We start from the raw sequence: 23,885 nt of genomic DNA on the forward strand, positions 1-23,885 counted from the left end.
GGGTGCCCAAACTTTTGCATACAGCTGTACGTGCTGCAATCAGTGTTGAGAAAACAGGAGAAGAAATCAGTAAGAGGTTTTTACATTAGTTCATAATTTTTAAAACAATTTAGAGCATAGAACTAGCCTAGCCCGGACAGTAGGGCTGCACGATAAATCATATTTTTATTGTTATCGCGATAAATACATTAACAAGAGCTGTGACATCATACACACAGTGTCAGAAAGACATAATTACTTTACCGACACAAACCGTTAGATGGCTAACAAGTTCTACTCTGCATTGGGATTGAATCCTGCTCACCCACATGGGAGATGAGTAACTTAACCATTAGGCTAAACAGCCGATTACAGAACACAAATAACACAGCTCAGACATTCCTCCATCCTGAACTACACGTCTGTAAAACACATCAAAAATTAGGATCGTTCTCACACCCAGTATTGTGTTTTAAGTGTGGGAGGTAGTAATTTCTACTGTCACAACAAACATGTTTATTAACTAAGCAATAAGCAAATTAACAAAAAAAAATCATTCTTGTGTACCAATAAAAAAATTAATATATATTTATTTTGTAGCCTTTATAGAAAAACCTGTTGAGGTAATGCTGACTGTTTTTCAGCCTTTCAGTGCACAAAAATGCGCCTGCAGTTCTGCTGGAATCAGCTGTTAGTATTTCATTTCTTTTTGTTTTGCATATCAGTGAATGATGCTTTTGTAATTTTGTGTAGCTGTTTGCTTAAAGGAGAAGTTAGTTAGATTTCTGTTTACATATTGTCACATCCTAAGCTCCGCCCACCTCTCTCCCATGATCAGCCGCACGGGACTTCTGATTACTGGCCCCGCCTTCCTTCACCTGGACCTCATCAGTCCTTGGTTTTAAAAGCTGGCTTGTGACTTTTAGTCCCTGTGAAGTCTCTGGGGTCTTTACTGGATTCTGAGCCGTGGTTTGTTGTACTTTTGCCTTCCACGTTTGAGCTTTTCTCTGTTGTCATGTTTGCTGTTTTTTGGACTGTGTGTTTTTGTCTGCTATTAAAAGCCACTGCATTTGCATCCAGACACCTTCTCCTATGACACATATCCAAATAAATATGTACTTGCATCACATCCAGTCAGAGGCGCAGTATTTTCTCATATCGTCATCATGATAACCAACAGCTTTTTCCAAACATTTCATTTTGTGTCAATATTATTCAGCCCCACTGGACAGCTGAACTTGTTTGCATGTTAGGAACATGCCCACAGAGCGGTCAACAGTTGGCAATGAAAAAAACAAAAATTTAACTGTTGACAAAAAAACACTTTCCAACCCAAATATTAATTTGTATCTGCTATCAATAGCGAGTAGTCAAGCTCTGGACTGAGCCCTGAATTTTTTAAGTTCTGAGGAATAGTTTCGTCCAGGGCAGCAACTATCCTACTATGTTACTTTTACAAATATTCTATTGAACATTATCTCGAATATTTGAATATTCTATAATAATAAAACATAATTGTTAGAAATGAATAGAAAAAAATATTTATATTGCTGTTAATTATCATTCTTCTTGTTGTTGTTGTTGTTGTTGTTCTTCTTCTTCTTCTTCTTCTTCTTCTTCTTCTTCTTCTTCTTCTTCTTATTCTTATTATTATTATTATTATTATTTGCACTATTGCCCTAAACCCCACATGTCAAAAACAAGGCCCATGGGCCAAGTCAGGCCCGTGGCACAATCCTATTCAGGCTACAAAATTATTAAATTTTATATTAATATTAGCCCATCTCACCATGAGCTGCACTACAGTTCCCAGCATGCACTGCTACATAATGTGTGCTCCTGCCCCCCTCCCCTACAACGATCTATGGGACACCACCACAAAAAAACAAAAAAAAACAAAGTGCGTTCAGTGCAAAAAATAGTATCTTGTCAAGTAAAATGATCTTAAATCTAGTTCATATATCTAATATTTGCCCTTTTTTAGATTCTCGTGCATTTATTATATGATTATTTACCTTATTTCTACCTTATTCTACAATTTTTACTTATTTTACATAATTTTATTAAGTAAAATTATCTCACTATACTGGCAGATAATTTTGCTGGTTTCAACCACATTTCTTAAAACAAGTAAAATGATCTGCCAATATAGTGTGATAATTTTACTTAATAAAATCACTTAAAACAAGTAAAAAAGGTCTAGAAATAAGGAAAATAATCTTAAATTAAGCTCACAACAATCTCAACAGAAGAAATATTAGATTATTGACTATTTTTCAGATCATTTTACTGGACAAGATACCATTTTTTGCAGTGTTCCTGCTTTAAAACAGTGTTTCAGTTCTGACTTTTCCACACTGTAAGAGACATTTTTAATCATCCTTCTGAGACCAGAAACAGCAGTGAGAGCTCCACAGGGTCCTGCAGGTCCAGCAGCTCCAGCACAATGTTTGAAGCAACACTGCTCTAAAAAGTCCATCAATGTTTGTCCAGTTTGGTGGTAAAAACTTGAGCTAAGACTACTGACCCCAGCAAACATTTTAAAGAGCTTTCCAGAAGGATTGGCAGCCATGTTATGTTTGCTGCTACAGCCCAGCTCCCCTGAGCGCTTGGACATGGAGGAGGGCAGCGCTGTAGAGGACTGGACGGCAGCCATCGAACCTGCCTGCGCTCACTGCAACACTGCCATTAGGAGGCTTCTCTCTGTTCAGTGTGGATGCAAAGCACGCTGGGAAGGCGAGCCTCTCCATTTCCTGCCAGCTCATCTCGCACACCATCTGCGGCGAGCGATGCCCGCGCCACGGCTAATTTTGCTCCGAGAGCGAGGCCCTGTGTGCATACAGGCACACAAAAGAAGAAGCTTTGAAGGGCCGTACAGGAGCCTCTGGAGAGGAAGGGTCCAGGAAACGTCACGCTCCCGTTTTCACACAAAGTTTTAATTGGAAAAGATTCTCTGAAGGACTCTTTCGAAAAGGAACAGAGAGGCTTTTCAGAAAAGTTTACCTTGTGCTGGGAGAGTTCCCATAGATATACATACCTAGATGCCGCGTTGGGTCCAGCCAGGCACATCAACGGCACCGCCATTTTGGGGCGGTCACCATCGCTGCTGGACTGCATTCAGTACCATTACAGAGCGGCAGTTTAAGGAAGATACTGTCCACAATTACACTATTTCAATAATATTACACTCAGAAAGTGGGAGAGGATTATATAACGGAGGGAACGCAGAGATCCACACTCATGTCTGTGTGATGTTTATGTGTACATGTGGTCGTGTGGTTGGTGGCTGTGTGGTCGGTGAAGCACAGAGAACCTGTTGATGTGATTGTTCCTCCTCTGGTTTTCTATTAAGCTTATTTCATTTAATAGTCTATTCAGGGGGTCTTAACTTTATGTAAGAGTTATTTATTTACAGTGATGGTTAAAGCTTTGTAGCTGGGTAAGTTACAGCAGTCCTTAATCCGTGTAGATATTCATAACAGATTAGCATTAGCACCTTCTTACACGAAGCTGAAGTTAGCTTCTTATTTACCAGCTTCTTGTTCGAATTTTCCCGTTCCACCTTAAATGGTGCAGCTTCAGGCACCAGAATGTAACTGCTGCATCATTTAAGGTGGAACGGAAAAACTCGAACAAGAAGCTGGTAAATAAGAAGCCAACTTTAGCTTCGTCCTTCTTACTGTGTTTGGAGTTTATTTTATGTTTATGTGTGTTAAGATTAGAAGTGATTCACACACTGATGGATTTGCTGATGTGTGTCTGATTGTGTTTCTTGCACTAAACTCAGTTTTTAACGTCAGGTGCAGACTGAATACTTTCCTGCTGGTCCAGACGGCTAATTATCACGATCAGTTATTAAAGAAATAAAAGCTACTCAGAGCAGATCCGTGTCTGAGGATGTTAACAAAACAGATTTGGTGAAAATCGGTTGAGTAATTAGGAAGTTGTGGCTGATTTAATCCTGAGACTCATCGTCTCTCAATACAGGTGAAGCTGTTCAAAAGCGGATCTTGACCTCTCCAACATGGCGGACGCGCAGACGTATCGTCACAGATAGAGAACAACAGATAACACGGCATCTAGGTACGTATATCTAGGAGAGTACCAGACAAACTGCTAGAAACTAAAGCTAAATAGGTAAAAGTCATAACAGCAATTTGAATAGCAGATCTGAAAACAAAACAATTTTAACTCAAACCAGAAATGATACTGAATACTGAAACTCACAGGCTCGTTGCTGATTGGTTACTGAGGATTCTAGTCCGAGTGGAAAATAAGGGAAATGCTGCTGCAGTTTCAGATTTGCTGATTTGTTAGTGGTATGTTAATATATTTAGCACTTAGGGACTTTTATTGTGGCAATCCCTTTCGATCAGTCTAAGAGTTCATAAGTAAATCTAAAAGTCTGCGCTGTGCTTCATGGTTTCCTCAGCTCTCTGAATCTGATTGTGAAACTCAAGACCTGAAAGCTTCTGTGATGATTCTGTGCATGAAAACAGGTCAGAGTCTGAGGCGCGTAATGCACCACGGCCGAGCAGTAATGGCTGTAATCAGGAGAGTGCAGACTCACCCAAAGCCCACGGCTTGTCCTCTCCAGGCCCCAGACGACACGGATCTCTGTACTGCGTAAAAATAGCATGCTGCTGCTCCAACTTATCCTCTAACAGAGAGAGAGACAGAGAGAGAGAGACAGAGAGAGAGAGAGAGAGAGAGAGAGAGAGAGAGATTAATTTTAAAGTCTGCACTTCTTGTATATATTCAAATGTCCATCAGAAAGAGTTGAGATGCACTTCTTTGTAAAAATTAGTTGTTTAGAAATAAATGCAAACTATCTGAAGTGTTAGGCCTGGGAAATATGACAATATATCGCTGCCGTCGGAAGAAAACCTCGTATCTCCATTTTTAATGTTTCTCAGTTTTTGACATAATTTGAAAATATCTGTTGCTCTTTACATTGTGTGTAAATTTCACTCTGGTTCCATTGACTAACATTAAAAGTAAAGTAGGTTTTTTCCTTCTCCTGTAAAGTTACCATTTTGGAGATACAAGGTTTTCTTCCGACAACAGTGATATATAGTTATTGTGATAAACTGTATCACAGTACAATACAGTATCCTTTTCTGAACACATTGTGTACATTGTCAGGACTTGTAGAGCACTGACCCACTGCACTTTCATTATAATGAGAGCAAAATTAGTCTTGTTTAACTGTATTTAGTTGAACACAATATGCCAAATATTGAATAAAAATCATTGTGTTCACAGTTTTTGGTAGTATTTTTTAAACGTAGCTCTACAGGCTTTTTTTTTCTCAATTCGAACTGATCAGATTTCTTAAAAAATACATATATATATATATATATATATATATATATATATATATATATATGTGTGTGTGTGTGTGTGTGTATATATATATATATATATAATTATTGTGACCTGTCATGTATTGGAACTTTTTTTTTTAATACTGCGATATTACATTTTGCCATATCGTCCACTTCTATGAAATGCACACTAAAAATGTTTATCAGTGTTAAACAGCGTTTGTCAATATTTTGTAGTTTTTATTATTATTATTCTTATTATTATTATTATCAATATTGATCTGTATTTTGTAGCTCCTGCTGTAGCCTTGATGACAGCCTCACATTGCTTTTTCATATTTATATATTTTTTTAATGATCTATAGCAGGTGTGCCTATATGCAGTGAACATGTACAGATCCAAACAGACAAAACAATGTACAATCAATGAAGGTACGTTGGCTTAAAATCAAGTTTGTAAACATATATGTTTTATACATTAGCCCAGGGGTGTCAAACCAACCACTAAAGGGGCCATATTAAAAAATTTCAACAAATCTGTGGGCCAGAGAAAAAAAAGTTTTTATTTCAGTTCTAATAAATGTTGGGTGTTAACCCAAACTGGCCATTGTTTATTCAAAACTTGCAAAAACTTCAGCAGTAAAATACGGACACTTGCAGTACACCTTAAAATATTACATGAATACTTGAAATATTCAAAATGTAAACGTCCCCAGGACCTCAGTCTTTTAAACCTGCCTATTTGCTTGAACTAGACACCTGGCATCCTTTCTTTGCTGCAAGTTCATTAAGACTTGGGCTCAGTTTCTGAGCTGCTGAGCTTAAGTTAAGTGTTTATATTGACTGAACTGCAGCTGAACTGCGGCTAGTGTGTTTGGTGATATGACTGGTGTGGAATTCTGTAGAATTGAGGTGAAACTGCTGCCCCATAGATTGTTGTAGGGGTAGGAGATTCAGAGCGCACTTCATGTTGCAGTGCATGCTGGGGACTGTAGTGCAGCGCACAGTGAAACAGACTAATATTAACAGAAAATTAAAATACATTTGCGCGCCAGATAGGATTGTGTTGCGGGCCTGATCTGGCCCGCAGGCCTTGTGTTTGACATGTGTAGTAGAGTGTTCTTCAAATACTTCAGTTGTAGTTATATAATAGCTTTATAGAAGCTATATAGTACAGTATGTTTCAAATGCTTAAAAATATAATTTTAAAAGGAAAGTAAGACCCTCACAGACCAACTTTAACCAGCAGGTCACATTTCAGGAAACCCTATCTAAAGGAACCGTTTCCCATTCATTCTTCACTGCTGTCCATTCTTCATCCTCAGTGGCTGGACTTCTCTTCTCCACACATTTCCCACCACCTTCCCATAGTCCCCTAGCTTCTCAGTGGGGTTTAAATGTGATGATTGGGCTGGATTGTGTAGATCATCTCCTGAATTTATTTGAAACACACTACCTCACTTGCGCTGTCTTGTTGGAACAAGCAGCCATTTTTCCTCCTTGAAGTGAACAGAAGGGACAGATTTCTCCAAACTCATAAAACAGTCACTGAACACCAGTGTGTGGCATATGTGAGCATCTGAGTAAGTCTTCTGTACTGCCAGAATGTTCAGAATCATCTGACGTCTGGACGACACTGAAGTTTTAGCCTGAGAGAGGAAAGCTGACAGCAGTGCAAGAGGAGCGGTTTCGAGGCTAACAGCGTTAGCATTTCAACAAGAGTGGAGGGAGGCCGTCGCTGCGGCTAAGACAGGCTGATCCACTTAATTAAGCTGATCAATCCAGTTCATTCGTGCTGAATTGGACAGAGCCGCTAATGCTTCATCAGCAACTTCACGGCTTCTTTCTCAGACCGAGATTAAGATGGACTTTGAAATGAAAAGCAGTTCAGACAGAGCTTCAAGCTGAAAGACAGGCTGACATAGATGGAGAGGGAAACAAAGGGTGGGGGGGATGGGGGTGCAGAGCAAGGGCTCAGAAGTAGATTACATGGGCCGGCACTGATATAGAACCTCATTGTACGGCTGATCTGGGATCATCTCCTTCTTTTTCCACACAGTTATGTTTATTAGGATATATATATAGCTCACACTAACGCTGGACAGCTGCCTTATTATAAATAAAAACAAAAAAGTAAGAGAAGGTGCTGGCGATCAATACTGCCTTGTCTGTAGTTGTTCATGCAGACATTTGAACACATATTTATACAAAATTTAAGCAGGTTTCAGGTGATTTGCGATGAACATAGTTATGTAAACTATTGATTTACCTAGTACTGTGCAGACTATGTTTAACCTCTTGTAGTCCATGGCTTATATCCTAAAGCTTATTATTCAATAATTATATGGAAGACAGTACAAACTGGCTGAGTTATTCTTATGTTATAAGAGAACTGAATGGACGCCTGGACCTGTTGGTGGCTCCTGCCCAACTAAAGGGGTTAAATATGCACAAACAGCACATTAGTTAGACATCCAGACATCGTCTCCATTAAGTACACTCTTAAATAGGGGTCTTCAGTAAAGACAATGGTTCTAAATAGAACCATAAACACTCAAAGAACCATTGGCATGCTTAAATGGTTCTTTGCATGGTGATATAAATAAATAAATAAATAAATAAATAAATAAATAAATAAATATATAAATATATATATATATATATATATATATATATATATATATATATATATATGTGTGTTTGTGTGTGTGTGTGTGTGTGTGTGTATACAGAAGAATATACACACGCACACACACATTCTATTGTTACAAGCTTGACATCAATAAGTTATGAAATAATAAAATGAGCAGGTTTCTTACTCACCAGATGAGCAGTTATCGAAGTTGAGGTCTCCAAGGATGACGTCAAAGGCCACCTGATCCTCCAGAGCTTTCTCTTCACCTGCGGGGACGGACGTAGCCCTCCTGAACTCAGCACCCCACTCCAACAGCAGGTCCAGCTGCTCACAGCGCACCGATGCATCACCTGGATGAGAGAGAGAGAGAGAGAGAGAGAGAGAGAGAGAGCTTTTGATTAGGGAATAATTTGAGCGTATGTCACATTGACACCATTTCCCCACTTACCCCAGATGCCGTCGAAAAAACTGCCCAGTTTACTTCTTTAGTTTTGTACTGAAGAAATGAGGCTAAAGTAGCTAACAAGTAATGAAAGTTTAAACCCCCACCTGAGACCTGATTATGTGGCTTCTGACACTGTATCACACAGTCATCTACAAACATGGACTAACGTCATCATGTAGCAACAGTAGCACCCATTTGATATCTAGATATGACAGAGGAGAGGAGAGGAGAGAGAAGATAAGAGACCAGGAGAGGAGGAAAGCAGAGCAATAGAACATAAAGAGAAGAGAAGAGAAGAGAAGAGAAGAGAAGAGAAGAGAAGAGAGAAGATAAGAGACAAGGAGAGGAGGAAATAGAACATAAAGAGAAGAGAAGAGAAGAGAAGAGAAGAGAAGAGAAGTGGATGATAAGAAAAAAAGAGGAGTGAAGAAAGGTGGAAAGAAGAGGGGTAGAGAAAAATAGAGAAGAGAAGAGAAGAGAAGAGAAGAGAAGAGTGAAGAAGATATGTGGAAAGAAGAAGAGGAGTGAAGAAAGGTGGAAAGAAGAGGGGTAGAGAAAAATAGAGAGAAGAGAAGAGAAGAGAAGAGAAGAGAAGAGAAGAGAAGAGACCAGGAGAGGAGGAAAGCAGAGCAATAGAACATAAAGAGAAGAGAAGAGAAGAGAGAGAGAGAAGAGAAGAGAAAAGAAGTGGATGATAAGAAGAAAAAAGAGGAGTGAAGAAGAAAGGTGGAAAGAAGAGGGGTAGAGAAAAATAGAGAGAAGAGAAGAGAGGAAAAGAGAACAAAAAGAGGAGAGAAGAGAAAAAGGCAGGAGAGGAGAAGAAAATACAAGAGACGGAGGGAAGAGAAGAGAATAAGAAGAGAGGAGAGGGGAGAGGAGGAGAAGAGCTGAATAACTATAAAGTTATGAATGCATGTACTGTACAACATGAACAAACACCAGGTTTTACTCTAATTTTTAATTGATTTAGTCATTTTTCTGTTCTTCTTTACTGTTATTATCAGTTGATAACGACAGTTCTGTCAGTAAAGCCTCTGGAACTGACTGAAGCTGTGTACTGGGGCTCAGCACAGCTAACAGAGAGAGGAGAGGAGAGAGGAAAGGAGAGAGGAGAAGAGGAGAGGAGAGGAGGGAGATGTACATTCCCATTGCATTTCACACACTACCACGCATTTCAGACAGCGCCTGTGTGTGTGGGTGTGTTTGTGTGTGTGTGTGTGTGTGTGTGTATGTGTGCGTGTGTGTGTGTGTGTGTGTGTGTGTGTGTGTAGATGATGAAAACATGAAAACATTGTGGCTGTCCATGAGGAAAAAATGCTTTTGTTCCACAAAAACTGCAGCTTTAAGGTACCTTACTGTAGGGCAGTGTTTATAAACACCTACATAAGCTCTTTATAACCGACACAGACCCACATAGACGTTCATAAACACTTCCAATAGGCATAATTTCTTATAAAGGCTGCATTTTTTGATGTCTACACTCTTAAAAAAGATGGTTCATCAATGGTTCTTTAGTAAAGACAATGGTTGTGTTTAGAACTTTGTGTTCTATATAGAACCATTTCATGTTTAAATGGCTCTTTGCACTGTGAAATGGTTCTCCAGATTAATGGAGAAGGTTGTGTTGTAGATGGTTCTATATAGCACCTATTATTATGATGTCAATAGAAGAATCCTTTTCGGTGCTCTATAACCATATATAACACATTTTTCATCAATCTCAAGAGCCTTTTCACCATGCAAAGAACCATTAAAGCATGAAATGGTTCTATAAAGAACTCATGGTCCTAAAAAGAACCATTGAAGAACCATCTTCAGAGTGTGGTCAAAAAAAATTGGGACGCAGATTTTTTCTGACATCAGTTTTAAATGGCCAGGGTCCACCAGCAGGCCCAAAGCTTTATTACACACTTCTATAACTTAAGAATAGCTCAACCAGTTTGCATTGGAGTCCCTGCAGCTATTGAATAATAAGGCTTAGTATATAATAACCCTGAGATTTTAAAGGGTTAATGACAGACTTTGTAGCTCAGTGTGTCACTGTGATATACACTAAGCTGCAAAGTTAGGCATTTCAACATGCTAGATCATCTCACCCAAAAACGTGTCATGACACCACCCAGTGTCACCCCAGCCCCAACCAGCCTCTGTGACACACAACACCTAGTAGATTAAGCCTTTTAAATGATTATGTAGGTTTGTTTCAGTTGCCATGACAACCTTATGTATGTATGTAGCCTTGAGTGAAGTGTAAGCGAATAGGTAAAAGAGACCAAAGCTGATCTTTGTTGTTGAGGTTAGTAGGTAAGGTCAGTGGCGGCGCTATGACGGGGCAGACCTAGGCCCACACACATTGGTTACTGGCCCACCTAAAATAACCACTCAAATGTTATTAAGTGCTGACAAGTCGATTCCAGCTCCTGGTCGACCATATGGACAGTGTTTCTCCAGGACATCCTGTCCTCTGTTTGAGTCTTTATGCTTCTGAATGGCTTGTTCATTTGTTCACAAATGTACTTTACTAATATTACAATCTTAGTAATAAATAAGCTAAAACCACACATAAAAAAAATCTCAAAGTACATTACAATCAAAATTCTATTTTTGATACTGACCGATCAAAATTACAGTTTAACCAATAATCATAGCAATGAGGTGTTGGCTAAAGATTTCGACTTCTTCCAAGACCATCTATGCCATATATGGACTGCATGAACACAGCTTATTCAAAGAATGAAAGTAGCCAAGCAGAACATTTAACATTACATAATTACAATAACAACAAACAGTGACCCAACTCTTAACGTGGCTCGTTAAATCTGAAGATATAAATGCAGAGTAATACAAAATAATCACAATCATATTAAAGTTGCTTCTTTGTGCAGTTTTGTCCTGTTATGAGTTCTGAGGTTTGTGTTTCTTTCATTTTTGTTTCCTGTTCTGTGGTCGACACAGATGTTTAACGGTTTGAGTTACTACTTCGTTGTAGCCACTGGCTGCAGGAGTACAATCAAAGGTACGGCCAATTCGCAAAGTTGTCATGCTCGTCCAAAACGCCAGTCCTGGTTAAGGTCAGCGTTGGGTTAGATGGAGCACAGAGGAACATCTAAACACCCACAAAGACAGGAATACACACTAGTATGTGTGAGAGTCTGCGAGAGATGCTGAATGTGTGAGAGAGAGATGTGTGTAGGCTGCTGTGAATGCCACAGCTGAGAGGCTAAATCAGGCTGCATTTTAGTGAAGACTAAGAAAGAAAGCCTGCATTAAATCAAAGCTCAGCTCATGAGTCAACCAGCTAGTGTGAACTGACAGTGTTCATATACAGCTAAAGAACGCCGCACATCCGCCTCCGCAATGTCACCAGCTATCAGACCCTTATATATCAACACACACACACAAACACACACAAAGAAACTTGAGAAGACGCTTTGGTACAATGTCCTCCAGTTTTAAGAACACAGCACCGAGCAGTGAAGCTCTTCTGTTCAGCATCACTGTCATGCTGGAGCAGGAAAGGACCTTCTCCAAACTGCTGACACAAAGCTGGAAGCACACAGTTCTCTCCAATCTCATTGAATGCCATGCATTAAGATTTCTCCCCCAGACCATTATCCCTCCTCAACCAAACTTTTTGTTGGCAGTTGCTCTTGGCATCCAGATTTATCTGTCAGACTACCAGATGGTGAAGCATTATGCTCATCCAGAGAATGTGCTTCCACGGCCTATACAGCACTGTACTGGTCCTCCATGCTGGACCTTGCAGGTGGTGGGCCCACATGGTCCCCCCACGTTGCCTTTTCAGGCTGAGCCCAACTGGGTTATGTGGGCTGCCTGGCCACCAGGCGCTCACCGAGTATAACTACCCCCAGGCCTGGCTCCAGAGGTAGGTCCTGGTATTTCCTGTGTCCCTGAGTTATGGATTTTGGATTGAGTTAGTCTGGGTCTTCACTCCAGACCTGTTCACCTTGGGAGACCCTACCAGGAGCATACAGCTCCAGACGACTTAGCTCTGAAGAACCCTAGACCACACAAGCCCTTCCGCCACAGCAAGGGCCCGATCCAGGAAGGAGGAGCTCAGAGTAGAGCCATTACTCCTCCGCATTGAGAGGAGCCAGTTGAGGTGGTACCACGACCCTATCTGGACTAAGGTTAAAGATGATTGTGATGAATTGTGACAAGGTCCAATCGAATTGGGGATACACACATACTGTCCATGTCTACTCTCTCAACTTTTTGTTCCTACCTGCCTTTGTTGTGCAAAAGAATAAGCTTATAAACACAGCAATCTATACATGGTAGATATTCTTTTGGCAGAAGCTGCACACCCACAAGCCAAGAGTGGCTTCAAACACAACCTTAAGAGATACAACTTGGAGCAACACTGGCGAATTGTGTTCTCTTAAGTCTTAATATTTAGGCTTGTGTGCAGCTGGTCTGCCATGGAAACTCAATCCATGAAACTCAAATCAAACCGTTTTTGTGCCCACGCTGCTTCTAGAGGCGTTATAACCAATGAAAGGCGATTTCACAAGCTTCAGCACTTGAAGGCCCATTCTGAGAGTTTTACTGGCCCCCCACTCTACAGCTGATCTGTTGATGTGCCTAAACTTCCACTTACTGTTGACCCAGGCAGCTCTAGCAGGGCAGACATTTGGAAGAACTGACTGGTTGGAAAGGTGTCGTCCACTCAGAAAGTTGCTGAAAGTCAGGGAGCACTTCAGTGCGACCTATTTTACTGCCACTGCCTTTCTATGGAGCTGGCCAGGCTGTATGCTTGACCTGTGGGCAATGGGTGTGGCTGAAATAGCCAAAGTCGCTAATTAAAGGAGTGTTTACATACTTTCAGCCATGTACTGTATATGTATGTATTTCTCTCCTTTCTCTCAACGTCCTCCCTTTCTGTCCTTCTTGTTCACACTCCACTTCTTCACCTGCGCTCTCTCTCTTTCTGTCTCTCTCTCTCTCTCTGTCTCTCCCTCTCATATTTCTCAGATGTGTCAGAAATAGCAGTGTGTGCTGTAATTAGCATGGCTAGCGGCTGTGTGTGTGTGTGTGTGTGTGTGTGTGTGTGTGTGGGTGGATCCAGGAATAGCAGCAGATTTGTCTTCCCTAAACCCGCCACGACGCTCCGCCTTTAAATAGCAACACTGATGCTCAGCTCGGCCACGGCCAGTCGCCATGGGAACGGACTTGCGTGAGCCCGTGTGTGTGTGTGTGTGTGGGTGTGTTGGAGGGGCTGTGATCGTTAATCCGTCCAGAAAGAGAGAGAGCAGGCCGTGCAGGTCAGTGTATGCATTGATGTCACAGACATGCAAGGAAGGTGTGTGTGTGCAGGTGTCTAACACACACACACACACACACACACACATAGCATAAAACCCTCTCTCTCTCTCTACCGTCCAAGCTGAGTGCGTCTTCTATTAGCGTTTGTCTACTGATATCGCTCACTCTGTCTCTCTCTCTCATTTCATCTCTCCCTTTTTTACGTCTTTCTTTCTTTTAATCACTCACTCTTTCTCTGTTCATATCTCTTCTTTCTCTGTCCTTTCTCTCTCTCCTTCCTCTCTCCGTTTCTCTCTCTCTCTTTCTGTCTTGCTTAGCTGTCTCTTTTTTTCCATTTCCTTCTGTCTCTCATCTCTCACCCCCTCTCTCTTTTCATATCTCTCTCTCTCTCTGTCTGTATGTCTCTCTCTTCATATGTCTCTCTTTCTCTTTTCATGTCTCTCTTTCTCTCTCTTTCACAGTCACTCTCTTCCTTTCTGTCTCTCTCCTTTCCTCTCTCATTTCTCACCCCCTCTCTCTTTATACTCTTTATCTCTCTCTCTCTCTTCATCTCTCTCTCTCTCTCTCTCCCCCTCTCTCTCTCTCTCTCTCTCTCTCTCTCTCTCTCTCGTTTGGAGAGAAACCTGTCAGTTCCTCTCAGTGTTACTGCTCAAACCCAACTAGCACAGCACCGCTGGGAGGCTGTGTGTGTGTGTGTGTGTGTGTGTGTGTGTGTGTGTGCAAGCGCCCATACTTAGTATTGCTATACTTGGTATGTTACTAAATTAAACAAAAACAATAAAAAATACTTGAATGGTCCATTTTACTGTATTTCTTTAGTAGTGAATAGCTCATATGGGATGGGAATCTCATGGCACCAGGTGATTTGATTAGATTTTGATTGAAGATGATTATTAAAATAGTGCACCTCTGACTGGATACAGAAGAATCATAGACTTCCTTTTGTTGTTGTTGTTTTTTTGTTAATCTCTTCTCACTACTGTGCAAAACAAAAATAATGAAATACTAATAGCTACTTACATCAGAACTGCACACACATTGTTGTGCACTGTAAGGCTGAATGAGGACACAGTGTCACCGATGTAAAACGCTGCTCTTTTGCAGCATCAAAGCTATTTGACTGCTAATGGCACCCCCTTGTGGTCAATATGTAGCCTCTATAACTTCAGGATTTCCTAACCTGTTTTGTTTATTCATGCTTGTAGACAGGCTACAAACATTTTGCATATTTTTTTTTATTTTCAATATAGGCATAGACGTAAATATCAATGTAATTTATTTATAATCTCCTTATGATGATGCAGATTTGTTGTAACACTGCTTCAAACATTCTGTTATACAGTCTATGCATTTTACACACAACACTGAGAGGGAGAATAATCACCATGTTTTAAGCATTTCTACAGGCTAGTAGTTCGTTCCCTAAGCTTCATTCCCACCAATCTAATTATCTTACTCTGCATGCGTAATTTAATTAATTTGATCCGTTCTGTCACTTCAGCCCTTAAAGATGTGTTTATGTGGAAACTCATATCGTGTATAACGTATTTTATCATGGAGTCCTGTTATAAAACGATTCTCAGTTATAGAGTCCTATAACCTACATTATGATTTTTTCCTGTATTTGCTATTAACAAGTAGTATTAGCTCAGTTTAAACTGAGTGTAATCTAAACTCTGTGCACATAAAAACATTTTATTTGATCTTTTTGATCTTTGTGTAATATACAGTGTTTAATTTTCATCAGAAAGATTGGGTACTTATGAAAAAAAAGCCAGGCAGTGCCAAAGTATAGACTTTATAAAGTTTCTGGCTGTGCATAAGATAATTTTACAGTAGGGAAAAAACAGCAGGGCTTAAATAAAAACCCAGAGTCTTATGAATGTTTTAGGAGAGAATCCTGATGCATCTGTTTTTCCCACCCTCATTGCTTGCTCTGTCTGTATCTTTGGAAGAGTAACTGGATTCGTATTTGCCTTTATATATATATATATATATATATATATATATATATATATATATATATATATATATATGTATTAAAGCCTTTCGGAATAAAGCTTTCAGGGAGGGGTGGGGCTTATGCTATGGAAACACCCATGCTCAAATGATTCATTGCCTCTAAAGCGTTTTTTCAATTATCAATTTTGCACCCTTAAAAAATTATGTTTCTTTCAAGGGTTCTTCACCCTTGAAAAAGGGAATCTTTTTTGACATCATAACAATAGAAGAACCATTTTAGGTGCTACATAGAACCATATACAACACACTCTCCATCAAACTGAAGAACCATTTCACCATGCAGAACCCTTGAAGAACCATCTGTTTTAATAGGTATAGGGGGATTATGTGTGGGGTGGAGTGGAGTTTATTTATGCGTGGAAAAAAAAACTGAATACAAGTGGAACCAAGACATTCTTAATACATAAAATATCAAAAAACAATCCAGATCTTAATCTCAGAATCAAACAATGCATCAAACGTGTGTATGTGTATCGTTACACCACTGAGACCACTCATAAGAGTGATGTACAGTTGCATTTTGTGACATCATTACTAAAGTCAGTGTCAATGTGTGGTTAACACAATTACTCACCCTCTATAGCGTGCAGGTGAGTACAGGTGATGTATCCCACAACCCTCTGCTCTTGATGGGAGGTGCCCACCTGTACCTGCAGAGAGAGGGAGAACAGCCAGAATTTACTGAGATGCAGAAATACTTCATTACAAAAACTAACCAAAAACACTTTTAGCGAGCTCTTTATTTAAGGTGGAACGGGAAATATCGAACAAGAACCTGGCAAATGAAAAGCTGATTTAGCCTCGTTAAAAAAAACGAACGCTGAGAGACATTTTACAAGAAACTATTCTACTTTTGTGGGAAAATCTCCTGCCAGAGATGCGAGAAAAGCGGCATCTCAGCTGAGCTACAGCTTAAAGCAGAGCAAAGTAAGTCTGCTTATTTCATTTATGTTATATTTTTTAAGCCTATACTAGTAAATAAGCACATACTGAGACATATTTACAGCCAAGATGGTAAAATTGACATAAAATGTGGCTCTCAAGGTGGATTTATTTTGTGTTGAAAGGACACAATGGCGTCATTGTCTCGTATGTAGCTACAGCATCGCCAAAACATCATCAAGAAGCCAAACCGAATTTTGATTTTGTTTATTCACTGACATGGTTTGGACTTACTGTGCCTTTGGAATTAATTACAATCAGCAAATCAGGATTAATGATCAAAGAAAAAGGAAAGCACGTTTAACAGAAGGGAATGAAAACAGGAGAAGAGTGGAGATTACATGGAAAAGACATTTCCTACTGATGTTATTGAAACTGGGTGAGTCACTTAGGCCCACTGTTCCTGATATTATCGTAGGCAGATGCGTAATTGCGTAATTTATTTCTTGTTTATTTTCTTCTAACAGGATAAGCAGTTTGCCATTATAGGAGCTTTGCTCATATGGGGGTTCATACGGGTGTAATCCTAGATTCTCTCTCTCTCTCTCTCTCCCTCTCTCTCTCTCTCTGTTACTGCTGATATATGGGGGAATTGGCTGTTTAAAGTCTGATGTCATTTGGATCAATGCAGGTTTTTTTAACATAGATTAAACAGCAGTACAGCGCAGCAGCAAGAGAGCTAAATCCTCTCCGGCTCTCCTTCACTCTCCTGAGCTGCTGAGAAATCAGACAGAAACAAAAAAAGGCTAACACACTGTCTTTGCCTGGTGCACCCAATTAAACTCTGCTTTTGCTGTTGTTTATGGACTAATATCTCCTATTATAGTGTATAGATGTGCTCACTGAGTGACGCATCTCATTAGCTGAGCTGAACTGAGCTGGGTTTATAGCTGTAATAGGATAGAACTGTTGACATTACTGTCAAAAATGAAAACATGATCATGCAAAACACACAAACATGGAAAAGCTTTTGAGTCTCCAGAACTGCTGTCGTAGCAGCTCTGGAAAAGAGCAGAAAGCTCTCAAGGGCCCTATCGTGGGTAAATAAAGGAGGGAAAGGAAAAGCAGGTTAAGCCTAGTCGCGTACTGCATTACACTGGCGGTTGTGAATCTTTATTGGAAATCCTTTTTTTTTCCCAGCAGCGGTTTTAATCTGTCTGGCCAGCAGGTCCCCTCTGAGTAAATCCGTCCGTATTAAATATCGAGGGAATCAAACACACCGGTTTCGATACGTGGAAGCCGCAGTAGCTGCGTGTGGCCTAGTTTATCACAGCACAGGAGTGAAAGGGATGACATGGTCAGTCTGTGACGTTGTAAATGGTCACCTGGTGCAGCCACTAAAGGTTTAGACACATCAGCAGCTTTTAAATATATCAGGGATGGAACTGTATGAATAATTCCTATCATGAAAAACGCATTTGGGAGGACCAGGACTTTTGAATGTTCAAATAGTCATGAAAAAAAATCAGTAAATTAGATTTTTGTAAAGCAATTTAGCTTCTCTGTAAGATTACAGGGGGTTCACGAAAAAAAAAAAAAACCTTCTTAAATGTGTTTTTTCTTAACTTCATTCTTAAGAAAAAAGTTATGAAAAATTGTTATTCTTCAAACAACTTCTTAAGAATAATTCTAAGAACAATGGTATTCTTAAAATATTATCCTCTTAAATGTTTTCTTAACCTTTCAATAGCCTCACACACCTCTTAGGCTGTGAGAGTAGACAATTTTCATATTTTCCAATGAGGATATTTTTCCTGTTGGTTGTTTCTTTTTTTAAACTCTTGGTTTGATGTTTTTCCTCCATTTTGCTCCTCTGAGCAGATTAAACTAAATAACGGAAATAACAGTTCATACAAGTTCAAAATGTATCTTGCATCATTTATGGTACGTGGTAAAATGCAACGTAGCCGACGTAAGAAAACAATAAAGATTTTCTTAAGAAAATCTTAGAAAATAAGTAAGATTATCTTAAGAGTCCATTTGAGAACTTCTTAAGGTTTTTTTGAGAATTGTTTCTTACGAACTTCTCAGTGTTCGTCGTTCGTTTTCCTTAGGAAAGCTTTCGTGACTCCGGCCCCTGATTCTCTTACTTAAGAACCGTGAGCTGAAAAGCTTTACTCCACCAGAGGGCAGTGTTCTAAGACGTTCTAATCACTTTAGTCCAGGGGTGTCAAACTCAGCCGCTAAAAGGGCCTCAACAAATCCGTGGGCCAGAGAACGCCCTTCTTCATCTCCACCCTCTTTTCTGTCGCCTCTGCTGTCTATCCAACTTTCGTTTCATACTTTATGTGGTATTCCTTCATTACGGCCACACCATTCATGTAAACGAGACAGATATTGGAAATGTAAAGAGGTATTTGAGCTCCCATCCATCTTGAAATCCCCAGCGTTCCCTGTCCACTTCTCAGTTTTAGTGAACTAGGTGTTTTTTTAGCTGGCTAAGTGTTTATATTGCTTGCATTGATACTGAGACACAGCCAGTGTGTCTGGTGATGTGATTAGTGGGGTAGGATTGAGGTGTAACCGCTGTCCCATAGACTGCTGTTGGGGGGAGGGGGGTTGGAGTGCACTTCACGTTGCAGTGCATGTTGGGGATGGTAGTGCAGCACACTGTGAAATGGGCTAATATTGATTGAAAATGAAAATAATTTCGTGGGCCAGACAGGATCGTGCTGAGGGCCTGACTTGGCCCGCGGGCCTTGTGTTTGACACATGGGCTTTAGTCCAAACAAGGGAAAAGAAAAAGGTACCGCAGACGGTTAAATACGCACGCTGGGTGAGATGCACTGCGCCCCACAGCATATTGTTCAGCTGTTGCACATCAGAGTCGAGTTCAGTTCTCTTTTAGATTTGATAGAATTAAACTTTCGACATCATTTACCAAATTTATCAAGTGTAGCATCAACTAAACTCGCTGTTTTCCACAAAAGTTTGACACAAAATAAGTTGCAACGTGTCAAAGCTAGCAGTGTAAGCTTAAGAAAACAGACCATTAGCATTTATCTGTTCATCTTAATGCCTTGCTTTTGCTTTTCTCAGTGGTCCTGGACTTAATTGAATACAGAACCAGGAGATGCTGAGATAAGAGACAAAGAGCAGTGCTGGAAGTCGCTGACTGGCGGTGCGTGTTTTGACGCCGCATGTCAGCACTGGTGTGGGCACCTTAATTACGAACGATGGTTTAATATTTCTTGGACGCTGTGTGTCGCCTGCCTGGTGTGATGCTGAACTTGAAAATTATGTAGAAGGCAAACAAATGTATTAAACAAATATTTTTAGAATGGCTTACAAATTGGAATATCCAATTTGTGTAAAATGCCCATCTATGATAAGCATTCAAAATGACTACAGTTAGCTTAAAAGTTAAAAAACTTTAAACATTAAAGCTCTAATATAAGCCCAAATCATTTCTCCGCAGGTATTATATTAATAAAGTTTTGATCAAACCTCTCGTACTTCTTTGTAACACTAAACTTTGGCCGGATGTTCTTGTCCTCCTCCTCCATCGCACTCTGGCTCTCATTTCCCACTGCTCTTACTCTGAGTGCTGAGAGGATTTTTCTTCCCCCGTAGTGTTTAGTCCAAAAGCAAAAAGCCCAAATGCCCAATTAGCCCGAGTGGATGAAACGCAAGCTCCACAGTTTAGAGCGAAGCAGCTAATAAATGGAGCTGTTTCTCTGTGGTGATTTGTAGATTTAATTACATTAAGAGACAGTAATGAACCACCGCCATGGTCCTCATCTCCTCTGCTGTTGGACCAAACTCTGCTCTTCTCTCTCTTTTTCTTTTCTGTTTATTCCCACGTTCTCCTCTCCTTCTGCGTTTGTGTGTGTGTGTCCTTGAGAATGAATATTTTAGGCAGTTATCCATGCTTGAGTGGAGGTGTGTACTTGGAGACTGACAACAGACAGAGGAGACTTTAGAGGAACTACCATGTGTGTGTGTGTGTGCGTGTGTGTGTGTTTGTGTGTGTGTGTGTGTGTGTGTGTGTGTGTACAGAGGTAGACAGACATAATGAAAATTTGCTCTGGCCAATCAGGTCACCAAGCCAATGAATCCTGTGGCCAGAATAATAGAAACAGGTTTGCTGTATCTACACTGTATTTACAATTCACAAGCATGGTTCCCTACATAAACTCCAGATTTTGAATCGTCATCGTCATCATGATCTGTGACCACATCCACACCTCAAACAGACTCACTCTGATCTTACCGTAACTTCTACATCTATACCTGCACATATAGATTGACATCTTGTACATCTTCTGTCTAATCTGGAATATATATATATATATATATATATATATATATACACATACTATCCTCTGTGTATCCTGCATCTCATTTATCAACCTCAAACTCACAAATTGCATTCATGGAATTGTGTACAACTGTACATATCATGGCTTTTATTTCATAATGTATAAAAACTGTACATTGGATTAATGTGTATATTGTGTATATGTGTATATCTCTAATGTAGGAACAAATCTTTGTATCTGGATTTTTGTCGTTTTCGGGTTTTTTTGACATAATTTGAAAATATCTGTTGCTCTTTACATTGTGTGTAAATTTCATGATGAATAGACTAAAAGAAACGACCCAAAATGACTTGGAAAAAACTCTGGTTCCATTGACTTACATTAAAAGTAAAGTGTGTTTTTTGCTTCTTTTGTAAAGTTACCAATTTTGGAGATACAAGGTTTTGTTCTGACAGCAGCAACATATATGCATTTGCTCATTTTCTGTGAAGAACATATAAAATAACCCATTTTCAGTGACGTCACTCTGTTCACCCCCACACATTTATATTACACATGTGGTGTTGGGTGAACCTGTGGGGAGTAAAAGTGTGGAGGTGCTGTGTCCTTCACTCTGTTCTCCTCCTACATGGCCTGCTGTGAGTGTGTCTGTGTCTGTGTCTGTGTGTGTATGTGTTGTGTTTGTATATATATGTGTGTGTTTGTAAATGTGTGTACGTGTGTGTGTGAGGGTGGACAACATGGACAGGCTGCTGACTGGCTACAGCTGCTAAAGGAGAACCCTACGCTGGACACTTGTGATATTTTAAAGATCTGGTATTTTTACATAAATTGTTATGGCTGTATTGATTTAATAAAGCAATAATGTGGTGGGTCCAGCAGACCACTGAGTAACAAACACATCAACACCACACAAGGTATACATATATACAATTTTTTCTTATATACTTATATACGCACCTAAGATTTTCACTCACCTTCAAACCTGTGTAAATATGATATGACAATAAATCTGATTTGATTTGATTTGATTGTGTCATTTGATCCCACTGACCCACTACCACCTCCATCAGCCTCTGGCCCTCTGGGTTTGTTATTGTGATTGCTGAAGATCACAGTGCTCGTGTTCAAACCCGCAGCTGTTCTTTTGAACACAGTGTTTTCTAACTGAGTTACTCTCAATAAGAAAGAACTTGGGTGTCTGCCTGCCATCGAAACATCACTTCCTTCTCAGAACATCACCTTCTTCTCAATATCATACTCCGGCTTTCTTTCACTCGTCTCAGAATTCTTTTTTTTATCATCGTTGTCTGTTTTTTCCCTATTGTCAGCACTGCCAACAACAGTAAAGCCATATTTGAATAATTCAGCCAATGCAGCAGCCTATGAAGAAATGCTTAGAGTTCTAGAAATGAGTCATCTGCCGTCACCGTTACCTGCCGTGGTGCAAACACTCACAGTTACGGTTGCAATTACAGAAGTCCACATTTTTTAAAATCTAAAGCAAGATCTGAGTCCCACCAAACAGTTGTTTCATTATTAATGATAGAATGTTGTGAACGTCTAAAAATGCAACTGGTCTGATGGTTTGTTAAGAGAGAAAACACACACACACACACACACACACACACACAGAAATCAAGACAAGTGGCCACTCTGGCTACAAGCTCTGCATTTTTAGCAGTCAGAATGTAAGATGAGTTTTACACCTTTAGATCTCATAAGGAAACCATAAAATGCAGTTAGAATCAGCCACTGATTACCTGTTAAACCATTAGGGTCCTTTACACTGCAAAAAAGGTATCTTGCCAAGCAAAATCATCTTAATTCTAGTCCATATATCTAATATGTCCCATTTTTAGATGGTTGTGTACTTATTATAAGATTATTTACCTTATTTCTATACAGTATTCACTTGTTTTAGATCTCACTGTACTGGCAGATAATGTTGCTGGTTTCAAGCACATTTCTTAAAACAAGCACAACTATCTGCCAACATAGTGAGATAATTTTACTTAATAGAATTATTCAAAACAAGTATATAAGTGTCTATAAATAAGGAAAATAATCTTAAATAAATCTACATTTAAAAATATTAGGTTTATTGACTATATTTAAGACAATTTTACTTGACAAGATATCATTTTTGCAGTGTGTATTGTGATATCAACTCATTAAAAAAGCCAAAACATTACACACTTAATGGTTTCTATGGATGTGATTGCAAATAAGAGATTAAAAAGAGACTCTGTGTGTGTGTGTGTGTGTGTGTGTGTGCATGTGTGTGTGTGTGTGTGTGTGTGTGTGTGTATGTGTGTGTGTTTGAACCCACTGAACTGGCTGACAGTGCCCCTTTATACACATCACCTTTAGCCTGCTAACCGATCCCACAAGCACAGAGAATTCCAATTAGCGCTCTTGACATAATCGTCTATTTGTATATACACGCTCACTCGCTCCTGTGCACACACACACACACACACACACACACGGTCTTAATATACTTCTAAGCTGTCCCCTCAGACACGCTGTAAGTAAATAAGCTGAGAGAAGTGATGGATTTTACCTGCAGCTGAAGACGGCAGTAATTTACACCTGCCAACATTTCCACACAGCTGAAAGCTAACGAACCACAGGCCGGCAGCCTCACTACACTCAAATCAATTTGAAGCTCGGGCCTCATTCCTACACTTAACAGATCACCACTCACACGACGATGGTGACATTTTAAACGACAGTCTGGCAAAAGTTCAGATTTACACTATTTACTCCTCATACTGTATGTAATCTGTTTGATTCTTTAGTTTTACGCTGGAGCTGAAAGGCTATTGTAGCTAACAAGTAAAGGAGGCTTTAAAGCAATCTTTATGCAAGTGGCATGTCAACGTGTTGTCACACTGATTTGTTAAGTAATCTTAACATACATAGTCCAGTGTAGCGACATATACAGGGTGACTCAAAAAGATTCATCCAATTTCAAAATGAGT

The 23,885-nt window shown here is 39.8% G+C and overlaps 1 protein-coding gene across 3 annotated transcripts in view; it reads right to left on the minus strand.

Moving 5' to 3' along the window:
• Positions 1-23,885, minus strand: part of smpd3 (sphingomyelin phosphodiesterase 3) — a 94,814-nt gene that overhangs the window by 7,392 nt on the left and 63,537 nt on the right. For all 3 annotated transcript variants that reach the window (XM_036568038.1, XM_036568040.1, XM_036568039.1), the window contains exons 3-5: positions 16,269-16,344; positions 8,130-8,291; positions 4,550-4,639 (exon numbers count right to left, since the gene is read on the minus strand). In XM_036568038.1, the coding sequence (XP_036423931.1) occupies positions 4,550-4,639; positions 8,130-8,291; positions 16,269-16,344 (328 nt within the window). The remainder of the gene's footprint in view (positions 1-4,549; positions 4,640-8,129; positions 8,292-16,268; positions 16,345-23,885) is intronic.

This window comes from Colossoma macropomum, unplaced genomic scaffold (genome assembly GCF_904425465.1).
Source record: "Colossoma macropomum unplaced genomic scaffold, Colossoma_macropomum, whole genome shotgun sequence".
Taxonomy (NCBI): Eukaryota; Metazoa; Chordata; class Actinopteri; order Characiformes; family Serrasalmidae; genus Colossoma; species Colossoma macropomum.